At 39.2% G+C, this 20390-nt stretch overlaps 1 protein-coding gene and 1 pseudogene across 5 annotated transcripts in view; both read left to right on the top strand.

Annotated features, from left to right (window-relative positions):
- WDR47 (WD repeat domain 47) overlaps nt 1-20390 on the top strand; it is a 51544-nt gene that overhangs the window by 25712 nt on the left and 5442 nt on the right. For 3 of the 5 annotated variants that reach the window (XM_026448561.1, XM_026448562.1, XM_023196253.1), the window contains 6 exons: nt 1420-1677; nt 5219-5294; nt 10146-10303; nt 13420-13589; nt 14072-14248; nt 14996-15127. In XM_026448561.1, the coding sequence (XP_026304346.1) occupies nt 1420-1677; nt 5219-5294; nt 10146-10303; nt 13420-13589; nt 14072-14248; nt 14996-15127 (971 nt within the window). The remainder of the gene's footprint in view (nt 1-1419; nt 1678-5218; nt 5295-10145; nt 10304-13419; nt 13590-14071; nt 14249-14995; nt 15128-20390) is intronic. The other 2 variants (XM_026448563.1, XM_026448564.1) reach the window with 1 other exon arrangement.
- Nucleotides 9578-10037, top strand: LOC111529342 (annotated as a pseudogene).

Genomic DNA, 20390 nt, shown 5'->3' on the forward strand with positions numbered 1-20390 from the left:
TGTTGCCTAGGCTAGTCTCAAATTTCTGGGCTCAAGCAATCCTGCCGTGGCCTCCCAAAGTGCTGGGATTATAGGCTTGAGCCACTGCTCCTGCCCATGGGTCTAAATCCTTTTTTTTTTTTTGGAGATGGAGTCTTGCTCTTGTCGCCCAGGCTGGAGTGCAATGGTGTGATCTCAGCTCACTGCAACCTCTGCTTCCTGGGTTCAAGTTACTCTCCTGCTTCAGCCTCCTGAGCAGCTGGGATTACAGGCGTCTGTCACCATGCTTGGCTAAGTCTTGTATTTTTAGTAGAGATGGTGTTTCACCATGTTGACCACGTTGGTCTCGAACTCCTGACTTCAAGTGATCTGCCCACCTCAGCCTCCCAAAGTGCTGAGATTACAACTGTGAGTCACTGCACCTGGCCCATGAGTCTAAATCTTAAAAGAGTAAAGTAGCGTCCTGTTTGTGCCCTTTGTAGCCCTGATCTCAACGTAAGGAGTCAGGCTACAGTAATGAAAAGACTATTTGTTGAGGGGAAGGCCCTGAGGCTAACTTGTTTTGCTCCCTATTTTATCTCCCTGTTGTCTAGATCAGAGCCTGGCAAACAGTATTCGTAGAATGAATTAATGAGTGAATGAGTACATGTAGAGTATTAGGAATGCCATTTGACTTTTTACTGGTCATGGCCTGCTCAAGTCATCCATTTCCTACTTGATACTACTCAAGACAGATGGAATGAAAATGTCTTGTTTTGTTGATGAGCAATTTTGGTAGTGGTGATATTGTTATTGACTCTTTTTGAAAGTTAAGTTTTAAATGGAAAATTAAACCAAAGTTGTATTGGGAAGAAGCAGTTTTTTTTTTGTTTTTGTTTTTTTAATAAAAGCTGCTTTCAAAAAGTCTGTGATACTGGCTGGGCACAGTGGTTCATGCCTATAATTCCAGCACTTTGGGAGGCCAAGGCGGGAGGACAGCTTGAACCCAGGAGCTGAGGACCAGTTTAGGCCATATGGGGAGACTCTGTCTCCACAAAAAATTTGAATAGTTAACTGGTCATGATAGTGTGCACCTGTTGTCCCAGGTATGTGTGGGAGGTGGAAGGATTGCTTGAGTCCACAGGTCAAGGCTGCAGTGAGCCATGATCATGCCACTCTGCACTTCAGCCTGGGCAACAGAACAAGACCCTGACTCAAAAAAAAGAGAAAAGTCTATAATGCCCATTATGCCTATCTTCTTTAGTGTTTTACTATGGGAAAATGTGGATCTTCTTTCAGTATCTTGGTTATGTCTTAAGTTAATGGTGGTAATTTTTAACACTAAATTTGCCATAGATTATATATGTGCATACATTTACCTTTTCACACTTTTAATCTTGTATATATTAGGAATGCATTTAAGTTTTTATTTTAAAATGATTATATTGTTTAATTTTATAGGTCCATTCAAAAGCTTGGTGAATTAAATATTGGAATGGATGGCCTTGGTAATGAGGTATCAACACTCAGCCAGCAATGTAATGGGAGCAAAGGCAATGGATCTAATAGTTCTTCTGTGACTAGTTTTACTACGCCACCCCAAGACTCTAGTCAGAGATTAACACATGATGCTTCAAATATTCATACAAGCACTCCTCGTAATCCTGGATCAACAAATCACATACCTTTTCTGGAGGAATCACCTTGTGGAAGCCAAATGTAAGTGCTTGACTTTGTAAAACTTGGAAATATTAGCTTACTACTAATGACTAGAAGGTTGAACTTGTCTTTGGAGCCTTAGAAATAAAAGTTTTTAGAGCTTACTGCCTACCAATATTTTTTCCCTAATCTGCCTTCATTCATCTATATTCTGTTCTACCAACGTCTAAGTCTTTTTATAGTTTTCATTTTCCTTCTATTTTTCTTTTTGCTTCCTCACTACCACCAAGGCAATTATATTTTTTATAAGCCATCCTACTCAAAGAACCTACAGTTTTAGGATCTCTAAATCTCCTTGATTTTCTTTTTTCTTCAATTGGCATCTTTAAACAAATAATGTTAAAATTCAGACTTTCAGGGCATAGAAAGATGTTTTACAATCTGGTGGAATGATTGCAGCTGCAGTGTTGGCCGCTTTGGCAATTACAGCAGTGGAAGACTGCATATTTACATTTTCACTATTCAGGGAAAATTTTTATCTTGCTATCATTAGTATACAAGTGTTAATTTATGCAATGGGAATAGTTAAGGAGCATTTTCTTTATTCTTAGTATAAAACACTTTTCAGGGTGGTTCATTAAAAAATGTATAAGATGAGATTCCCAGCTTTTTGGCTGAGATTAAGTACAAAAATGTATAACTTGCTTTTGGCACTTGGATGCTTACAGGAATTCACTTTATAAATAATTAGTGTCAAAAACCTAGTTTTATTTCAGAGCATACATTCAATTTTTGCTTCTTTTCTGAATTTTTATTTTTTTAATATTTGCTTTTTATTACAGTTTTCATAATAGTTGTTTTGAGTACTTTCGAAACAAGAACTCAAATTTTAAAATTTAATTTTTGTTTTTGTCCATGTAATATACATACATGGTTTCAAAAGACAAATAGTACTTCAAGGCTTAAAATAGAACCCATCTTTGTCCATGGTTTTATTTCTTATTGGCTGCCATTTTCAACCCATTTGGCTATTTCTTCTGATATATATACATACAGTTTTTGTTTTTTTTTTTTAAGATGGGATTTCACTATGTTGCCTAGGCTGGTCTTGAACTCCTGGGCTTAAGTGATCCTCCTACCTCAGCCTACCAAAATCCTGGGATTATAGGAGTGAACCACCACACCCAGCCTTTTGCTATGTAGTTCCACATTTCTCAATAATATACTTCTATTACTGTTTTGTTTTTTTGATATGGAGTTTTGCTCTTGTTGCCCAGGCTGGAATGCAGTGGCAATTCTTCGGCCTCAGTCTCTTGAGTAGCTGGGATTATAGGCATGTGCCACCATGCCCAGCTAATGTTTTATATTTTTGGTGGAGATAGGGTTTCACCATGTTGGCCAGGCTGGTCTCAAACTCCTGACCTCATGATTCGCTCACTTCAGCCTCCCAAAGTGCTGGGATTACAGGCATGAGCCACCACACCCGGCCTCTATTACTGTTTTTGCTATGTGTTGATTCCCTACCATACTCTTCATGCATGGCACCCTCAATTGGTCTATCCCTTATCTTCAGTATATATCAATTTTTGTTTAAATCAGTATCAATGTTAACATTACTATGACCTTGTAAATGTTATTTACAACTGGGTCATGAGTGCCATATGATTATATTTCTTTTTCATATAGCTTCTTGTTTTTCCTGGAGACAATAATTATATCAAGTTGTTGTACATATGTCTGTACCTGATTAGTCACTAAACTATCTGTAAGTGCTTTGACAGAATTCTAAAATCATAAAGCTTCTCTCATTAATTGTAAAAAGTATCAGAAATTTCTCTATTCCATTTTTTCTCCTTGGGAGATGCCCCTCCAGGATCACTCCTCCTTCACTTTATATTTATTGCTTTTTGATCACTTAGATAGAATTCTGGGACTTTCTTACTGTTCTCCTGGGGTTTCCTTTACCTCATCTCTTTATTAAGTTCCCTGTTTTTAACATCTCACAGTTACCTGAAAAGGGATACATTAGAGATGAAGTTTCTGAGACCTTGCATGTCTAAAAATGTGTTTGCTTTTTCACCTTTTTTGTTAGTATAGCTGGGTATAGAATTCTAGGAGGAAAATCGTTCCTTAGTATTTCAATGGCATTGCTACATGGTCTTCCAATTTTAGTGTTCTTCGTAAAAAGTCTCATGCTATTTTGATTCCTCATTGACTTTTTTCCTTTTTTTTTTTTTGAGACGGGGTCTCGCTCTGGCTCCCAGACTGGAGTGCAGTGGTGTAGTCTTGGCTCACTGCAACCCCCACCTCCTGGGTTCAAGTGATTCTTGTGCCTCTGCTACCCTAGTAGCTGGTACTGCAGGTACACGCCACCACACCCAACTAATTTTTGTATTTTTGGTAGAGATGGGATTTCACCATGTTTACCATGTTGGTGAGGCTGGTTGATTCCTCGTTCTTTGGGTGAGGCCTATTGCTCCTTCTACTCTGGAATTTTTCAGGTTCTTCACTTCCCTGATAGTCTGAAACTTCATGATGATATAGAAAATAGACCTTAGAGTGATCCTATTTTTCTTCATTCTTCTGGGTTATTTCATGGGCCCTTTTAAGTTGGAAGCTTAAGTTCTAGGAAATTAAAAAATTATTATTTAGCAATTTCCTCACCTCTGTTTTCTATGGATTTACTTTTTTCTACCATCATATTTTAATTTTCTAAGAGGTCTTTCTTATTATCTAATTTCTTTTCCTTTTTAAAAAATAGATCTTGCTCTTATTTCCTTATTAATCCATTATTTCCTCTTATATCTAAGGATTTAAATTATATTTTTGTAACTTTTGTTCCCTAAATTGCTTCTCTTCTCCCAAGTTCATTTTTCTGTTCATTTTAGTCTATACCTTTTTTCTAGGCTTTTTTCAGGTATCTAGAAAGCTTTGGCTGGCTGTAAACAGTGAGGCATTAAAACAAAAACTGGCCGGGTGTGGTGGCTTACACCTGTAATCCCAGCAATCTGGGAGGTTGAGGTGGGAAGATTGCTTGAGCCCAGGAGTTCGAGGCCAGCCTGGGCAACATAGCGAGACTCCGTCTCTATTATATTTTATAATATTAAATAAAAAATTAAAAAGCTGATTAGAAGGAAGGGCTACATATGTGGGTGGATCTGTCTGCCTGTTGGCCTCACAAAAAGTGATTAAGTGGAAAACATAGTTTTACTAAGGGACACTAAACTGTGAGTTTCTGATATTTTTTCTCTTGGGCCAGATAATTTTCCTGGAGCATTCTCCAGCGTCCTGTCTGGGGTTGGATTTAAGCATAGCAAACAGGATTCTGGAACGAAGCAAGAGAAGGGTACTTGACATCTCACTATAAAATACGTGGACTTTGACTTAATTTTCTTTCCAGAATAGCTTTTCATCTCCTCCTTACAACTGTCATTGGTGCTACTGAATCCGGAGGCTATTTTAATAAATGTCTCCAGAGAGCAACTTTGGAGTCCGCTAGGATTATTTGCTAAAAAGAAAAATTAGTGTTTGAAAGGGTAAATTAATTTAGTTTCTATTTTGATACATGGAGTAAATTTTACTTGAATTTTTACTCCCACAGCTCATCAGAACATTCGGTCATTAAGCCACCTCTTGGAGATTCTTCAGGGAGTCTATCAAGGTCAAAAGGGGAAGAGGTAATACTTTGGGGAAGGACGTTTTTTTGTTTTCATATGCACTTGTAAATTTTGCTAAGGAATTCTCAATTCAAAGAAAGAACCGTTTTAGTCAGACGTGGTATACAATACCTAGGAGGCCGAGGCAGGAGAATGTCTTCAGCCCGAAAGTTTGAGACTGTAGAGTACTAGATCGCACCTGTGGATAGCCGCTGTACCACTCCAACCTGGGCAACAGAGTGAGACCTCGTGTCTTTAAAAAAAGAAAAAAAAAAACTTTAAAAAAAGTAGTTATTACTGCTAATATTGGTATTTATTTCAAGGCTCAGGGCAGTTGAGCTCTCAGTGGTGTAACTGAAGAGGGAGCCTTAGAAAGCGCAGTTGGACATGTGGGAGTTTTCATATTAATGGCCCAGTAGTGGCCTTGTGACATGAATTGAGGCTCTGTGTTATTCTTTGAACCCTATGGTTAATTTCATTATTGGTATGTCTTTGGGCTTCTTATCAGTACACCTATTTTTTTTGCTTTGGAACCAAGCATCCTTTCCTAACTAGTATATAGCTTCACTCTATCTTACTTTTCCTAGTTCAGATTTTAACCCCATAAACAAAGGTGTTAATTTGAGATGCATTTAGGGATGAAACAGATAAGCATAAAGGAACATTTGTCCCTTGCAAAAGAAATATGCAAGTCCAGTGTTTCCAGTTCCTTTGATTTTTAAAAAGAATATTAGGCCAGGCATGGTGGCTCACACCTGTAATCCCAGCACTTTGGGAGGCTGAGGCAGGCAGATCATCTGAGGTCGGGAGCTTGAGACCAATGTGGCCAACATGGCAAAACCCCGTCTCTACTAAAAATACAAAAAGTAGCCAGGCATAGTGGCTCACACCTGTAATGCCAGCCACTCGGGAGGCTGAGGCACTAGAATTGCTTTAACCCAGGAGGCAGAGGTTGCAATGAGCCAAGATCGTGCCTTTGCACTCCAGCCTGGGGGACAGAGCAAGACTCTGTCTCCAAAAAATGTATGTATGTATATCTATTAATAGAGACATGGTCTGACTACATTGCCCAGGCTGGTCTCGAATTCCTGGACTCAAGCAATCCTCCCACCTCAGCCTCCCAAAATGCCAGGATTACAGGTGTGAGACACTGCACCTGACCTGATTTTCAAGAAAAGCTAGAAATCTAGATTTTTATGTGAAATATCCTAGTTTTTTAAAGGACAACAAATTTAAAAAATTTTAAGGCTGGATGCAGTGACTCACTCCTGTAATCCCAACACTTTGGGAGGTCAAGGCAGGTGGATCACCTGAGGTCAGGAGTTTGAGACCAGCCTGGCCAAAATGGCGAAACCTCATCTCTTCTAAAAATACAGAAAATTAGCTGAGCGTGATGGGGGGTACCTGTAATCCCAGCTACTTGGGGGGCTGAGGCAGGAGAATCACTTGAACCCGGAAGGCAGAGGTTGCAATGAGCCGAGATTGCACCATTTCACTCCCTCCTAGGCAACAAGAGCAAAACTCTGTGTCAATTTAAAACACTGGAGGACAGCAAATAAAATCAGTGTGTGTGGCTTCTGCTATAAAGCAATGTTTAGTAATTATTGATGTGCTATAGGCCATTTAGTTAATTAGTCATTTTTCCTCCCTTTTTCTCTTATCTACCCTATGCTATTATATAATTTTGCAGTCACATTCCCTTTGTATGGATTATTGGAAAATGCAACATTTCTAGCCAAATTCATATGAATAATACCAGAATTCAATTCACTTACATAGGACGTACATAGTGTAACACATTAGGTTTGCCCCCTACTCCTGCAAGGAGGATGTATTGCATGAATAAAGGCTTAGGTAGAGAGAGGCATAGTCTTTTCATTGCTGTAGTCATTATGGGTCCTAGACCTCTCAGAATACATGCAAAGCTGAAGTGATTTTCCTTTGTCTGTGTACTTGACATTCCTACTTCTCAAAAGACAGGGTTTGGTTGAGTCTATTGACCATACCTAGTGTAGAGGTTCCTGCACCATGTCCAGTCAGTCCTGGTCGGGGTAACACGGTGGTTACAAATGACATCAGTAGTAGGAGTCACCAAAGCTTTTATACAGAACTGCTTCAGCTTCTCTCTTCAGAAGATAGATCTGGATGGACGGGTTGAGAGTTTAAAGTAAAAATGAGGCTGGGCACGGTGGCTCACACCTGTCACCCCAGCACTTTGGGTGGCTGAGGTGGGCGGATCACTTGAGTTCAGGGGTTCGAGACCAGTCTGGCCAACATGGTGAAACCCCATCACTACTAAGAATACAAAAATTAGACAAGTGTGGTGGTGCATGCCTGTAACATCAGCTACTTGGGAGGCTGAGGCAGGAGAATCACTTGAACTTGTGAGGTGGAGGTTGCGGTGAACCAAGATCGTGCCACCGCACTCCAGCCTGAACAATAGAGTGAGAATCCATCTCAAAAAAAAAAAAAGACTGGGTGCGGTGGCTCAAGCCTGTAATCCCAGCACTTTGGGAGGCTGAGACGGGCGGATCATGAGGTCAGGAGATCGAGACCATCCTGGCTAACACGGTGAAACACTGTCTCTACTAAAAAATACGAAAAACTAGCCGGGCGAGGTGGCAGGCGCCTGTAGTCCCAGCTACTCGGGAGGCTGAGGCAGGAGAATGGCGTAAACCCGGGAGGCGGAGCTTGCAGTGAGCTGAGATCCGGCCACTACACTCCAGCCTGGGCGACAGAGCGAGACTCCGTCTCAAAAAAAAAAAAAAAAAAAAAAGTAGAAATGAAACATTCAAATGTTTCCATTATTTTTCCATTTATTTTAAAGGGATGTTTGTTTGTTTGTTTATTTAATTTGAGACAGAATCTTGCTCTGTTGCCTAGGCTGGAGTGCAGTGGTGCAATCTCAGCTCACTGCAGCCTTGACCTCTCAGGCTCAAGTGATCCTCCCACCTCAGCGCCCTGAGTAGCTGTGACTACAGGCATGTGCCACCACACCCAGCTAATTTTTGTATTTTTTTTTCTTTTTTCTTGGTAGAGATGGGTTTTCATCATGTTGCCCAGGCTGTTAAAGGGATATTTTATAACTTCAGCTTGAAATACTGAAATATTCATTGCTAGAGATAATGGTAAACATTTTTTCTTAAGCAGATTAATAATTCTTTGTACTTCCTTCATTTGGAAACACAAATGATACTCTATTATTTTTGTTAGAACTTCTAGTGGGCTTTTTTTCTCTTAATAGTTAAAGAGAACTTAATATAGGAATGCATACTTATTCTTTCCTTCCTTCTTCATGCCCTAGCCCTCCCCACCTTCTACCTCCCCTCTCCCCACTTCCCCCTCCCCTCACTGACAGGTGTTGCCCAGGCTTACTATAGCCTCAACCTCCCAGACTCAATCGATTCTCCCACCTCAACCTCCCGACTAGCTGAGACTACAGATGCACACCACCACACCCGGCTAATTTTTTTTTTTTCATTTTTATAGAGATGGGGTTTCGCCATGTTGCACAGCCTGGGTTCAAACTCCTGGGCTCAAGCGATCTGCCCAACTCGACCTCACAAAGTTCTGGGATTATAGGCATAAGCCACTGTGCCTGGCCCATATTTATTACTATGTTTTGTCTTAATAATTGAAGAAAAACTTGAGTGTTTATGAACTGAGCTTAGTTTAACCATGAGTAATGAAAAATAGAAAAATTAGGGAATTTGAATACTTAATATATGGAGACTGCTGTCAGAAAAACTTCGTGTAATCATATGTATTTAAATACAATTGGCTGGAACCAGGTGCAGTGGCTCATGCCTGTAATCGCAGCACTTTGGGAGACTGAGACAAGCAGATCACTTCAGGTCAGGAGTTCGAGACCAGCCTGGCCAACACAGTGAAACCCTGTCTCTACTAAAAATTCAAAAATTAGTCTAGCGTGGTGGTGGGCATCTGTAATCACAGCTGCTCAGGAGGCTGAGGCAGGAGAATCACTTGAACCTGGGAGGCAGAGGTTGCAGTGAGCCAAGATCATGCCACTGCACTCCAGCCTGGGCAACAGAGTAAGACTCTATCTCAAAAAAACTGAAACAAAACAAAACGAACAATTGGTTGGGTGCGGTGGCTCACACCTGTAATCCCAGCACTTTGAGAGGCCATGGTGGGTGAATTGCTTGAGCCCAGAAGTTCAAGACCAGCCTGGGCAACATGGCGAAATTCCATCTGTATTTTTTTTTTTAATTAAAAAAAGTAAAACTTTAAAAAAGGAAAGCAGTAATATTGCATTTTAAAAGAATCATCTAAAGAATGCAGACATGGCCCATAGACATGGACGTGAACATGAACATAATAAAATGGAATTTCCAGATAATAAACAATGGAAGATAGAAGAAACACCATTAGAAACCATCCAGGAGAAGCTGGCTGCAGGAGGGCTAAGGATCTATGGGGCTGTAATGAAGCTTGGAGAAATATGGGTGACTTTGCAAATAGTGTTTCCTCTGATGGTGCATTATTAAAAGGATTCAAAGATTTGCTGCATTTGTGGTAGCTGTAGGTCCTTAATATTACATGGTATCCCAGAGTAAAGATAAGAAGCATCACTGAAAATAATACCTGGAAGTATCTTAGTGGCTTCTTAACTCTCCAAAATAAGATTTCTTCACTGTAGCCTACTCGTGTGTGTGTTTGCCTCTTAAAGGATATTACTAAGATTTAATAAAGTAAGAAAAACATAGAGAAAAGAATATATGGTTATTGGTAGTAAACCTAACATGATCCAACAAGAATAACACAGTTCAAATGAATTTAAAATGGGAGAAAGATGAATTCTTTCAAATTCATGTTTTTAATAGGTGACTTTAATATTCATTCTTTCCATAGGATGACAAATCAAAAAAGCAGTTTGTTTGTATTAATATCCTAGAAGACACACAAGCTGTTAGAGCAGTGGCTTTTCATCCAGCTGGAGGTTTATATGCTGTTGGTTCGAATTCAAAAACTCTGAGAGTATGTGCCTATCCAGACGTAATTGATCCAAGGTAAGGATCAATGACTTGTGCTGCCATTCTTACCTTAGTTTTTAATTTAGCCTTGTAGGTTCCTTTTCCAGAATTGCCATTCAGTAGTGTTTCAGATCTTTCTTTCCTTTGATTAAACTTTATTTTCTGTTACAAAATAACTGTTTTTACTTTCAGTGCTTAGGAAATATACTTAAGTCATTGATTAACTTTATAATTTTTTCATAAAATGTTTTTGATTGCAACATTCCTCATTTATTGCTTTAGACTTCTTTATTTCCATGGCTTTTGTATTTTGTTTTTTATCTGAAAAGTCTTTATATAGTAGTCCCCCCTTATTTGCAAGGGATACATTTTAAGAACCCCAGTGGATTCTTGAAACCTTGGCTGGTACTGAACCCTATATATACTGTGTTTTTTCCTATTCATACACACCTATTTATAAATTATGTATGTAATTTACATACAACTCTTACTCTTTTACACTTCTTAAGACTTTTTAATTACAACCCTAGTTTGAGAAACAGAGGGGTGGGATTTTTCATTTGTTTGTATTTTTTTGCTATCTCTATGTCTGAAACCAATAATTTAGGCTTTTGGACTGTTGGCAGCGTTTAATGATTGGGAAAGGGAATATAATAAGGCCCAGGTTAATTGATGGTATTATAATTTACTGGTGCTCACTGCATTATTTAAGTAGAAATATTTAAGAAAGAATGGCAAAATTATCTATAAGGGAGTGAGAAATAGCAATAATTATGGAGGTAGAACCAAAGACTTGTATGTTTAAGGTTAACTTGAACTTAAGGTAACTGTTTCTCATCTTGTATTTCTTACACAAACACAGATGTGTCATAGGCTGTGAAGAAACTGATTTGAAAATAAATACATTTATTTAGCAAATACATATTTTGGGTTCCTGTGTATTAGGTACTATAGTTGTGTGTAAAGCAAACATGTTTATTGGCTTCATGGAACTTCTGGTTTAGTGGGGAAGATGCATTCATTTGCATTATATCATGCAAATGAACACAAATACACATTTTGGTAGATGTTATGAAGAAAGATTACAAGGTGCTGTGAGAGAATAAAATGGAAATGGGGTAGGGTGCAGACTGGCAAGTCAGAGAAAGACTTCTTTGAGGAAGAGGCACTAAAGTTGAGATCTAAGGATGAGTAGAACCTAGCTGTGTAAAGAGAAGGGAGAAGAGAATAATACAGAGGGAACGTGAGGTGAGAAAGAGCTTGGCTTTTTTTAGGAACTGAAATAAATTCAGATTGGTTGGAAAATTATGAGCTTGAGTTTGATAAGGCTGCAGAGATAGACATGAAGTAAATTAGGCAGAGCTTTCTAGCCATTTTAGATTTCATGCTGAGTGCAGTGAAAGTGCTTACCACTGAAAGTAGCAGATCAAGTGTAAATGTATTTTGAGATGATCCCTATTCCTGTGATTGGATGGCAATAAGAGGAGATGCTGGGAGAAAGGGAGGAAGCTGTTTGTATTTGATAGCTAATGTGGTGGCAGTGGCGGTGGGGCAAAGTGGGTGGGTTTGAGAGGTATAATCCATTTAAAGAAGGAATCAGTGGGAGTTGGTGATAAATTGGTTGTACAGCTGAAAAGAAAATCTTTTTATCTGGTCTGTTCTCTAGATCAGTTTTTTGGTTTTTTGTTTTTGTTTTTGTTTTGAGACAGAGTCTCACTCTGTCACCAGGCTGGAGTGCATTGGCACGATCTCGGCTCACTGTAACCTCCGCCTCCCTGGTTCAGGTGATTCTTCTGCCTCAGCCTCCTGAGTAGCTGGGACTACAGGCACGTGCCACCATGCCCAGCTAATTTTTGTATTTTTAGTAGCGACGGGGTCAGGATGGTCTCGATCTCCTGACCTCGTGATCCGCCCTTCTCGGTTTCCCGAAGTGCTGGCATTACAGGCATGAGCCACCATGCCCTGCCTAGATCAATATTAAATGCTTCTTAGGTATTAGAGATTTGTCGGTCTTCTTGTTTGTTTTTTAAAAATTTCTTAATTATGAACATTTTCAAAGACACAAAAGTAGAGAGACTAGTATGCTGAAATTCAATAGTTGTCAAGATTTTTGTAACATTTTTTCCTTCATCTTTTTTATTTGCTAAAGTATTAAAAATAAATCTTAGATATCATGTCATTTAACCCTTTCATCCTTCAGGATGAATCTCCAGAAACATGTACATTTGCTTACATAGACTTGATTTTCATCATTATACCTAATTTAGAAATCTTTAGTTTCATATTAGTCTGTGTTTCAAAGTGTAGATAAAATGCTGTTACCCCATTAAGCCAATGTTTGACTGTCATTAAAGGACAAACTCTTGAGGAGCATGGCATTTAGAACCCTCCACAGCTGAGCCTGCAGCGCCTCACCCACCACATCCCTCCTGCTCACTCTACTAAATGCCTCGTGCTTTTCACTGCTAGCCCCACAGACTCTTTGCATTGCTGCATACTCAGCCAGTACTTTCCCTGCTATATTTTATTGTCACTAAAGTGATTCTCCTGCCACTTTAGTGTAAAATTTTTTTTTTTTTTCTGTAAAAATTTCTTTTTCTGTAAAAATTCACCCTATCCTTTAAGGCCCAGTGCTTTATACTGGACTATATAACAACTTATACTTGCCTTACTATATATAGGTAGTCATGACAATATCTGCCTGTACCAGATTTTAAACTCTGGACAGAACTCTTGCACATTGCTCATATTATATGTTTATTACATGTTTATTATGTGCTTATTGTATGTTTATTACACGCTTATTGCTTTTTTAAAAAATTTGGAAGCGTTGTTAGCTTTCTAATTTTTTTTTGTTTCTGAACTTAAAATCCATGCAAAATATGAGAAATGGAGAGTTTTTTTTAAAGTCATATATCCTATTTCCTTTGTCATCTGAAATGAGAGTTAGTTTAGTATGATTTGGCTTATAATTTTACTTTTTGGGTTTTAAGTATGCTTCTAATTTTATTTCTTCTATGATTTTGAAAATTAATAAGCTGTTGTCTGACATGCTTTTTGCTCCTTCAGGAACAGCTATAACATGGAACCTCATAATAACTGATTGTAGCAAGCAAGAAATTGAGATATCTTTCTGTAATTTTTCTTTTCAGTGCACATGAGACTCCTAAGCAGCCAGTGGTACGTTTTAAAAGGAATAAACATCATAAAGGATCCATTTACTGTGTGGCCTGGAGTCCTTGTGGGCAGTTATTAGCAACAGGATCAAATGACAAATACGTCAAAGTGCTGCCCTTCAATGCAGAGACTTGTAACGCAACAGGTAGGGCCCAAGTATGTAAGCAGCCTAGCTTACCAGTGTATACATTATGTTTCCTCCATGTTGTATTTCTGTATTGTCTTTAATGAAATCCAAGAATATAATCTTAAGAATTTTTTAATAATTCTAATTGTTTAGTTACATTCATGAGGTATTACTCTTTCTTAGTAAATTCTTACAGGTGTCTAGGTGGTGTTTGAGTTTTATAAAATTATTAGAAAAATAACCTTTAAATAGCTACCAGATGTTTTCTAGACATCACCTGTCTTCTCTTTTTGAGATAAGAGACAAGATAACCATGGTAATAGCTATTTTGATAAAATTCTTTGCTCAGTGAAGTGAAGCTGCTTATAATACCAATCCCTAAATGAAAATACAAACCATATTTCTAAACCATTATTCTTGACCACTTTTGAGGTAGTTTAGCAATCTCAAGTTACCACAGTAAGTTGAGCAGCATTTTTTTTTTTTAATTCTTATTACTGTTTCAGGACCAGATCTGGAATTTAGTATGCATGATGGAACAATTAGAGACTTGGCATTTATGGAAGGCCCAGAAAGCGGAGGAGCTATTTTAATAAGTGCTGGAGCAGGGGATTGTAACATTTATACAACAGATTGTCAAAGAGGACAGGGCCTCCATGCTTTGAGTGGACATACTGGTATGTAATATCAATTTCAAGTGCTGCTTTTCTTTTTGTTCAATCTGTGTTTTTTCCTCTCTGCATTTGCTTTTCTAAGAGACTGGGTCTTGCTCTTATTGCCCAGACAGAGTGCAGTGGCACAATCGCAGCTCACTGCAGCCTCAACCTCCTGAGCTCAAGTGATCCTCCTACCCAGCCTCCTGAGTAGCTGGGACTGTAGGCATGTGCTACCATGCCTGGCTAATTTAAAAAATTTTTTGTAGATACAGGGTTTCACTATGTTGCCCAGGCTGGTCTTGAACTCCTGGGCTCAAGCCATTATCCTGACTCAGCCTCCCAAAGTGCTGGGATTACAGGCATGAGCCACCATGCCTGGCCTAGTATGGTTTTGATGTTGTGCATTTTACTGAATTTTATTTTATTTTTAAAATTGTCAGTCTATTTGATAAATGTGAAAAATCTCTATCACATAGTACATTTGATTAACCAGACCTCCACTTGCCCTGTAAATAAGGAGTACTTAGCTTTTTCTTTTTTTTTTAGAGACAGGGTGTTGCACTGTTGCCCAGGCTGGAATGCAGTGGCATGATCATAGCTCACTGCAGCCTCGAACTCTTGGGCTCCAGCAGTCCTCCTGCTTCAGCCTCCTGAGTAGCTGGGATTATAGGCATGAGCCACCTTGCCCAAGTCTAGAGTGTTTAGCTTTGAATATGTTATGGAAAGACACTCTCCCACATTAATAATTGAGTATATGATCTTTTATAGGGCATATTTTAGCACTTTATACCTGGAGTGGCTGGATGATTGCATCTGGTTCCCAAGATAAGACTGTTAGATTTTGGGATCTTCGAGTACCAAGTTGTGTTCGTGTTGTTGGCACAACATTTCATGGAACTGGTAGGTTTTTCTTTAATTTAAATGAATTTATATGAGAAAAAAAACTTTGTAAATTGCAGTAGCCTACTTCCTCTCCCCTGCAATATAAAAAATAGAAAAAATAGTGAAATAAATACTTGATATTTTATTAGTTACTTTCAGTTCTTTCAAAATACTTTCATTTGTTACCTTATTTGTAAAAATAATATTCAGCTTAGGGAACCAAGGCCCAGGGAGATTAAATATAATGTCCCAGATTGTCTGTTAGCAGGGCCATTTTATAACTCAGACGTCTAGAAACATTTTTTAAAATGCATGCACATGGCAAAAAGTGAAATTGAACAAAGGAGTGTACTATTTTCTTTCCGTTCCTATTTCTTGGTCTCTCTTTCACTAAAGGACCAATTTCTTATTTATTCTTATAGAAATATTCTATAAATATTTAACCAGAAAGTTTGTATGTATCCTAATCTCCCTTCTCCTGTAAACACAAATGCACACACACACACACACACAGAAATGGTAGCATGCACTACAAATTTCTCTTTCTGAACTTAACAGTATGTCTTAGATTGTTCCATGTACTGTTCTTTGCATTGTACCACCTTTTTGTTTTTTTTTGAGATGGAGTCTCACACTGTCGCCCAGGCTGGAGTGCAGTGGTGTGATCTCAGCTGACTGCAAGCTCCGCCTCCCAGGTTCACGCCATTCTCCTGCCTCAGCCTCCCGAGTAGCTGGGACTACAGGCGCCCGCCACCATGCCCAGCTAATTTTTTGTATTTTTTTTGTATTTTTTTGTATTTTTCACCATGTTAGTCAGGATGGTCTCAATCTCCTGACCTCATGATCTGCCCGCCTTGGCCTCCCGAAGTGCTGGGATTACAGGTGTGAGCCACCGCACTTGGCCACATTGTACTATCTTTTAAGCATGGTATCTAAGAGTGACACAGTATTCTGCTTATTCCTTATTTTATTCTAAAGTACCTTTTCCACCTTTGTAGTTTTGTTGTTGTTGTTGTTGAGACAGGGTCTCTCTCTGTCACCCGTGCAGTGGCATGATCTTGGCTCACTGCAACCTCTGCCTCCCAGGTTCAAGCGATTCCCCTGTCTCAGCCTCCTGAGTAGCTGGGACTACAGGCGCCTAGCACCACACCCAGCTAATTTTGGTATTTTTAGTAGAGATGGGGTTTCACCACACTGGCCAGGCTGGTCTCAGACTCCTGACCTCAGGTGATCCACTTGCCTTGGCCCCGCCAAAGTGCTGAGATTACAGGTGTGAGCCACCATGCCTGGTCCTTTGTAGTTTTTAATAGCAGAATTAGAAGAGAATTTTATGGTAGTATTCCAAGTGAAAAGGTCTGCCTTGTATTCTAAATTTTTGGTGTTTTTTTTTTTTAATGCCTTGTTTATTCTTTTGAGTTTCATGGACCTTTTTCTTCTCTTTGATTCAAACCAGATATGATGTTTTACAGCACATTTGAATTCATGATCATTGATTTGTTAAAATTTAGTTTGTATCGTTTTCAAAATTAATATATGACATAGTTTAAGGCAGCAGTCCCCAACCTTTTTGGCACCCACCAGGAATCAGTTTTGTGGAAAACAATTTTTCCATGGGTGGGGTGGGAAGGGGTAGGGATGGTTTAGGGATGAAACTGTTCCACCTCAGATCATCAGGCATTAGATTCTCATAAGGTGCACGCAACCTAGATAACTTACATGCGCAGTTCACAATAGGGTTCCCACTCCTGTGAGCCTCTAATGCCACCACTGATCTGACAGGAGGCGGAGCTCAGGTGGTAATGCTCACTCACTTGTCGCTCACCTCTTGCTGTGCGGCCTGGTGCCTAACAGGCCATAGACTGCTATCAGTCAGTGGCGTGGGGCTTTGGGACTTCGGTTTAAGAAATCAAGCAATTCAATAAGGCTTATTAAGAAAAACAGCATTGCCCTGGTTAAAATAATGTAAACAATGACTACTGATCTAACCAAAACTGATATAACTATATTGAAAAGATGTGGAGAGACGAAGAATTTGTATGTGAATAAGGGACATATTCATATTTATTTAATTTCTTTTCTTTAGGATTATTTATTGACTTCCTACCATAGAAGATGAAGATTTAACTTTTTCATGTGCCTTTCCAGCTCCCATCATCCCACATTCACATATATTTTTCCTCTCTCTGCATCTTTTCTTTTTTTTGTTTTTTGTTTTGTTTTGTTCTGAGACAGGGTTTTGTTCTGTCACCCAGTCTGGAATGCAGTGTTGCATTCATGGCTCACTGCAGTTTTGACTTCCAGGTTCAAGCCATCCTCCCGCCTTAGCTTCCTGAGTGGCTGGGACCACAGGCACACACCACCCTGCCTAGCCCCTCCGCATCTTTTTGATACATCAGTTTTGGTTAGCTCAGTTAGTCATTATTTACATTGTTTTAACCAGGGTGATGCCATTCATAGCTTATTTTTTTTCTTGTGTATATTTTCCTTGGGGTTAATAATTGTGTTTTTTTGTTTGTTTATTTGTGTAATTTCTATGCACTTACCACTAATTTATTTTTAAACTCTAGCTTTCTACATTATTTTCAGGCCCTTTTTCTCCATTTCAGAGACTTCTAGTTTTTGGTTGTCTCCTCTCTCTGATAAAATTATTGTCTTCCTCTTACTGTATCTCTCTTCCTCTGCTTCTCTATCATACACATGCAAACATTTTATAGAATTGGCAAGCCAAAAATTCATCTCTTGACCTCCTTATCCCCCTTCCAGCTCTTACCCTCAATTTTTGCTTCTTTTTTTACTCAGATATCTCAAAAGTCTTGCCTATATATACTGTTAGCCATTTCCTTACCCTCAGTCTTTAACTTATTCTAGTCTGGTTCCTGCTGCAACCGTTATAACAAATGCTGTCTTTTTCAAGATCACCAATAAACTTCCGGTTGTCAAATCACTTTTATATCCTACTTTTGCTTCAACTCTCAGTGTCATGCAACACAGTTGACTTCCTCCACTTTTCTTTTGGGCTTTCTGCTATTCTCTTACCTTTCTGGGTAATTATTCCTTTGCTGGCTCTTTCTCTTTGCTCAACTTCTAAATTCTGGCATTCCCTAGGGCTCAGGACTTTAGTCTCTTTTCTTTCTCTAGATGATTGCATCCATTTCCCTGGCTTTAAGTGTAACGCATATGCTGAAGGACTTACATTTTTATCTCTAGCTGAAACCTATTCTGTGTGCTAGGCTCATAAAATTCTTTCTTTCTTTTTTTTCTTTTGAGACGGAGTCTCGCTCTGTCGCTCAGGTTGCCCAGGCTGGAGTGCAGTGACGTGATCTCAGCTCACTGCAAGCTCCACCTCCTGTGTTCATGCCATTCTCCTGCCTCAGCCTCCTGAGTAGCTGGGACTACAGGCTCCTGCTACCACGCCTGGCTAATTTTTTTGTTTTTTTGTTTTTTTAGTAGAGATGGGGTTTCACCATGTTAGCCAGGATGGTCTCAATCTCCTGACCTCGTGATTTGCCCTCCTCGGCCACCCAAAGTGATTACAGGCATGAGCCACCGTGCCTGGCCTTAAAAAGAGTTCTTAGTAGAGAAACAGTAAGACAAACTTATACCAAACATGATATATAACAACTTTATGCCTCAGCTACATGATCTAAAAGTTAAATGTCCCAGGAGTTGCACCTGGCCGGGTGTGATTGCTCATGCCTATAATGTCAGCACTTTGGAAGGCCGAGGTGGGCGGATTTCCTGAGGTCAGGAGCTCAAGACCAGTCTGGCCAACATGGTGAAACCCTGCCTGTACTAAAAATACAAAAAAATTAGCTGGGCGTGGTGGTGGGCGCCTGTAATCCCAGCTACTCCAGAGACTGAGGCAGGAGAATCGCTTGAACCAGGAGAATCTTGGCTCCGTGCACTGAGCCGAGATCATGCCACTGCACTACAGCCTGGGCGACAGAGTGAGACTCTGTCTCAAAAAAACAAACAAACAAAAAACCCAGTTACGTATTTTCCTCTATTTCTACCACTCTAGGATAAATAGGATAAACTACCATCTCAACTGAACCACTGCAATAGCTTCCTTACTGTACACTTTCACTTGTGCTCCCTTTAGTCTGTGACCCACATAGCAGTCAGAGTACCCTTTTGAAAAAATAAACCTGGTCACCTCACACCTTCAGTGGCTTTAAATCTTAAAGTGCACACTAGTTATCACGACCTGTAAGACCCTGCTTGATTTGGCATTTTTACCCTTCTAGTCTCATCTCAGATCACTTACCTTTTTTCTTTCCAATTCCTGGAACATGCCAAGGTCCATGTCCAGTAAAGCTGTTTCCTTAGTTGGAAATGTTCCTCCTCTTGTCTTCTCATGGTTACACCCGTCCTGTCTTTAGGTCTTAACTTCAATGCCGCCTGGCCAGAGAGGCCTTCTTTGACTTACCTAATTGGGACCTCACCATTATTTTCTATGACTGAACTCTTATCACTATTTAAAATTATGTACTCGTTTACTTGTTTAGTGCTTACCTCTTCCAATAGATTTTAAGTTTCATCAAGGCAGCAATGATACCTCTTCTATTTTCAGAAGAGGTTTAACACCTACCATAGTGCCTGGCCTAAGGGAGTAGTGATTTAATAACTTTTTTGAGTAAATGAATGAAGATTTTTTGTTGACCCTATAAATTTTGTACATGTAAAACTAAACTCTTTGTCTTTCTCCTCTAAATCAGTTATTCTTCCCACCTTCCCTACTGTTGTTGTTGTTGTTGTTGTTGTTTCATTTTCCTAGTTTTGATAATGGTTCTCTTATTTCCTCATGCAACTAGATTTGAAATCTGGGACTCATTTTTGCTTTATTTTAATTAACTGCCCCACTCAGGCAGTTAATTTCCTAGACTGTTGACTGTTTATTCAGTTTTTGTTTCTGAAATCTTTCTTGTCTTCCAGTGGCCTCTTTTGTTCTACAGTCTTTCCACTTTAATTTGATATACATTTTCACTTAGATTAATCTACTCAAAGTACTGCTTGAATCATGTAATTCTCTTGCTTAGAAACCTACAGTGATGCTTTACTGTCTACAGAGACAAGTTCAGAACTCTGCAGTTTGAGATTTAGGCGCTTGATGGCCTGGCCCTAACCCACCTTTTGCATTTCAGTTTCAAGCTGCCTTTCATGTTAACTTTTGTTAAAAGTTAAACTTTTAACTCCAGCCAAACTGGTCCACCTTCCTGTAACTGTTTTATACTTTTCCTCTAAATTTTTTCTCATGTAATTCTGTAATTCTTGCTGATCA

This window comes from Piliocolobus tephrosceles, chromosome 1 (genome assembly GCF_002776525.5).
Source record: "Piliocolobus tephrosceles isolate RC106 chromosome 1, ASM277652v3, whole genome shotgun sequence".
Classification (NCBI taxonomy): domain Eukaryota; kingdom Metazoa; phylum Chordata; class Mammalia; order Primates; family Cercopithecidae; genus Piliocolobus; species Piliocolobus tephrosceles.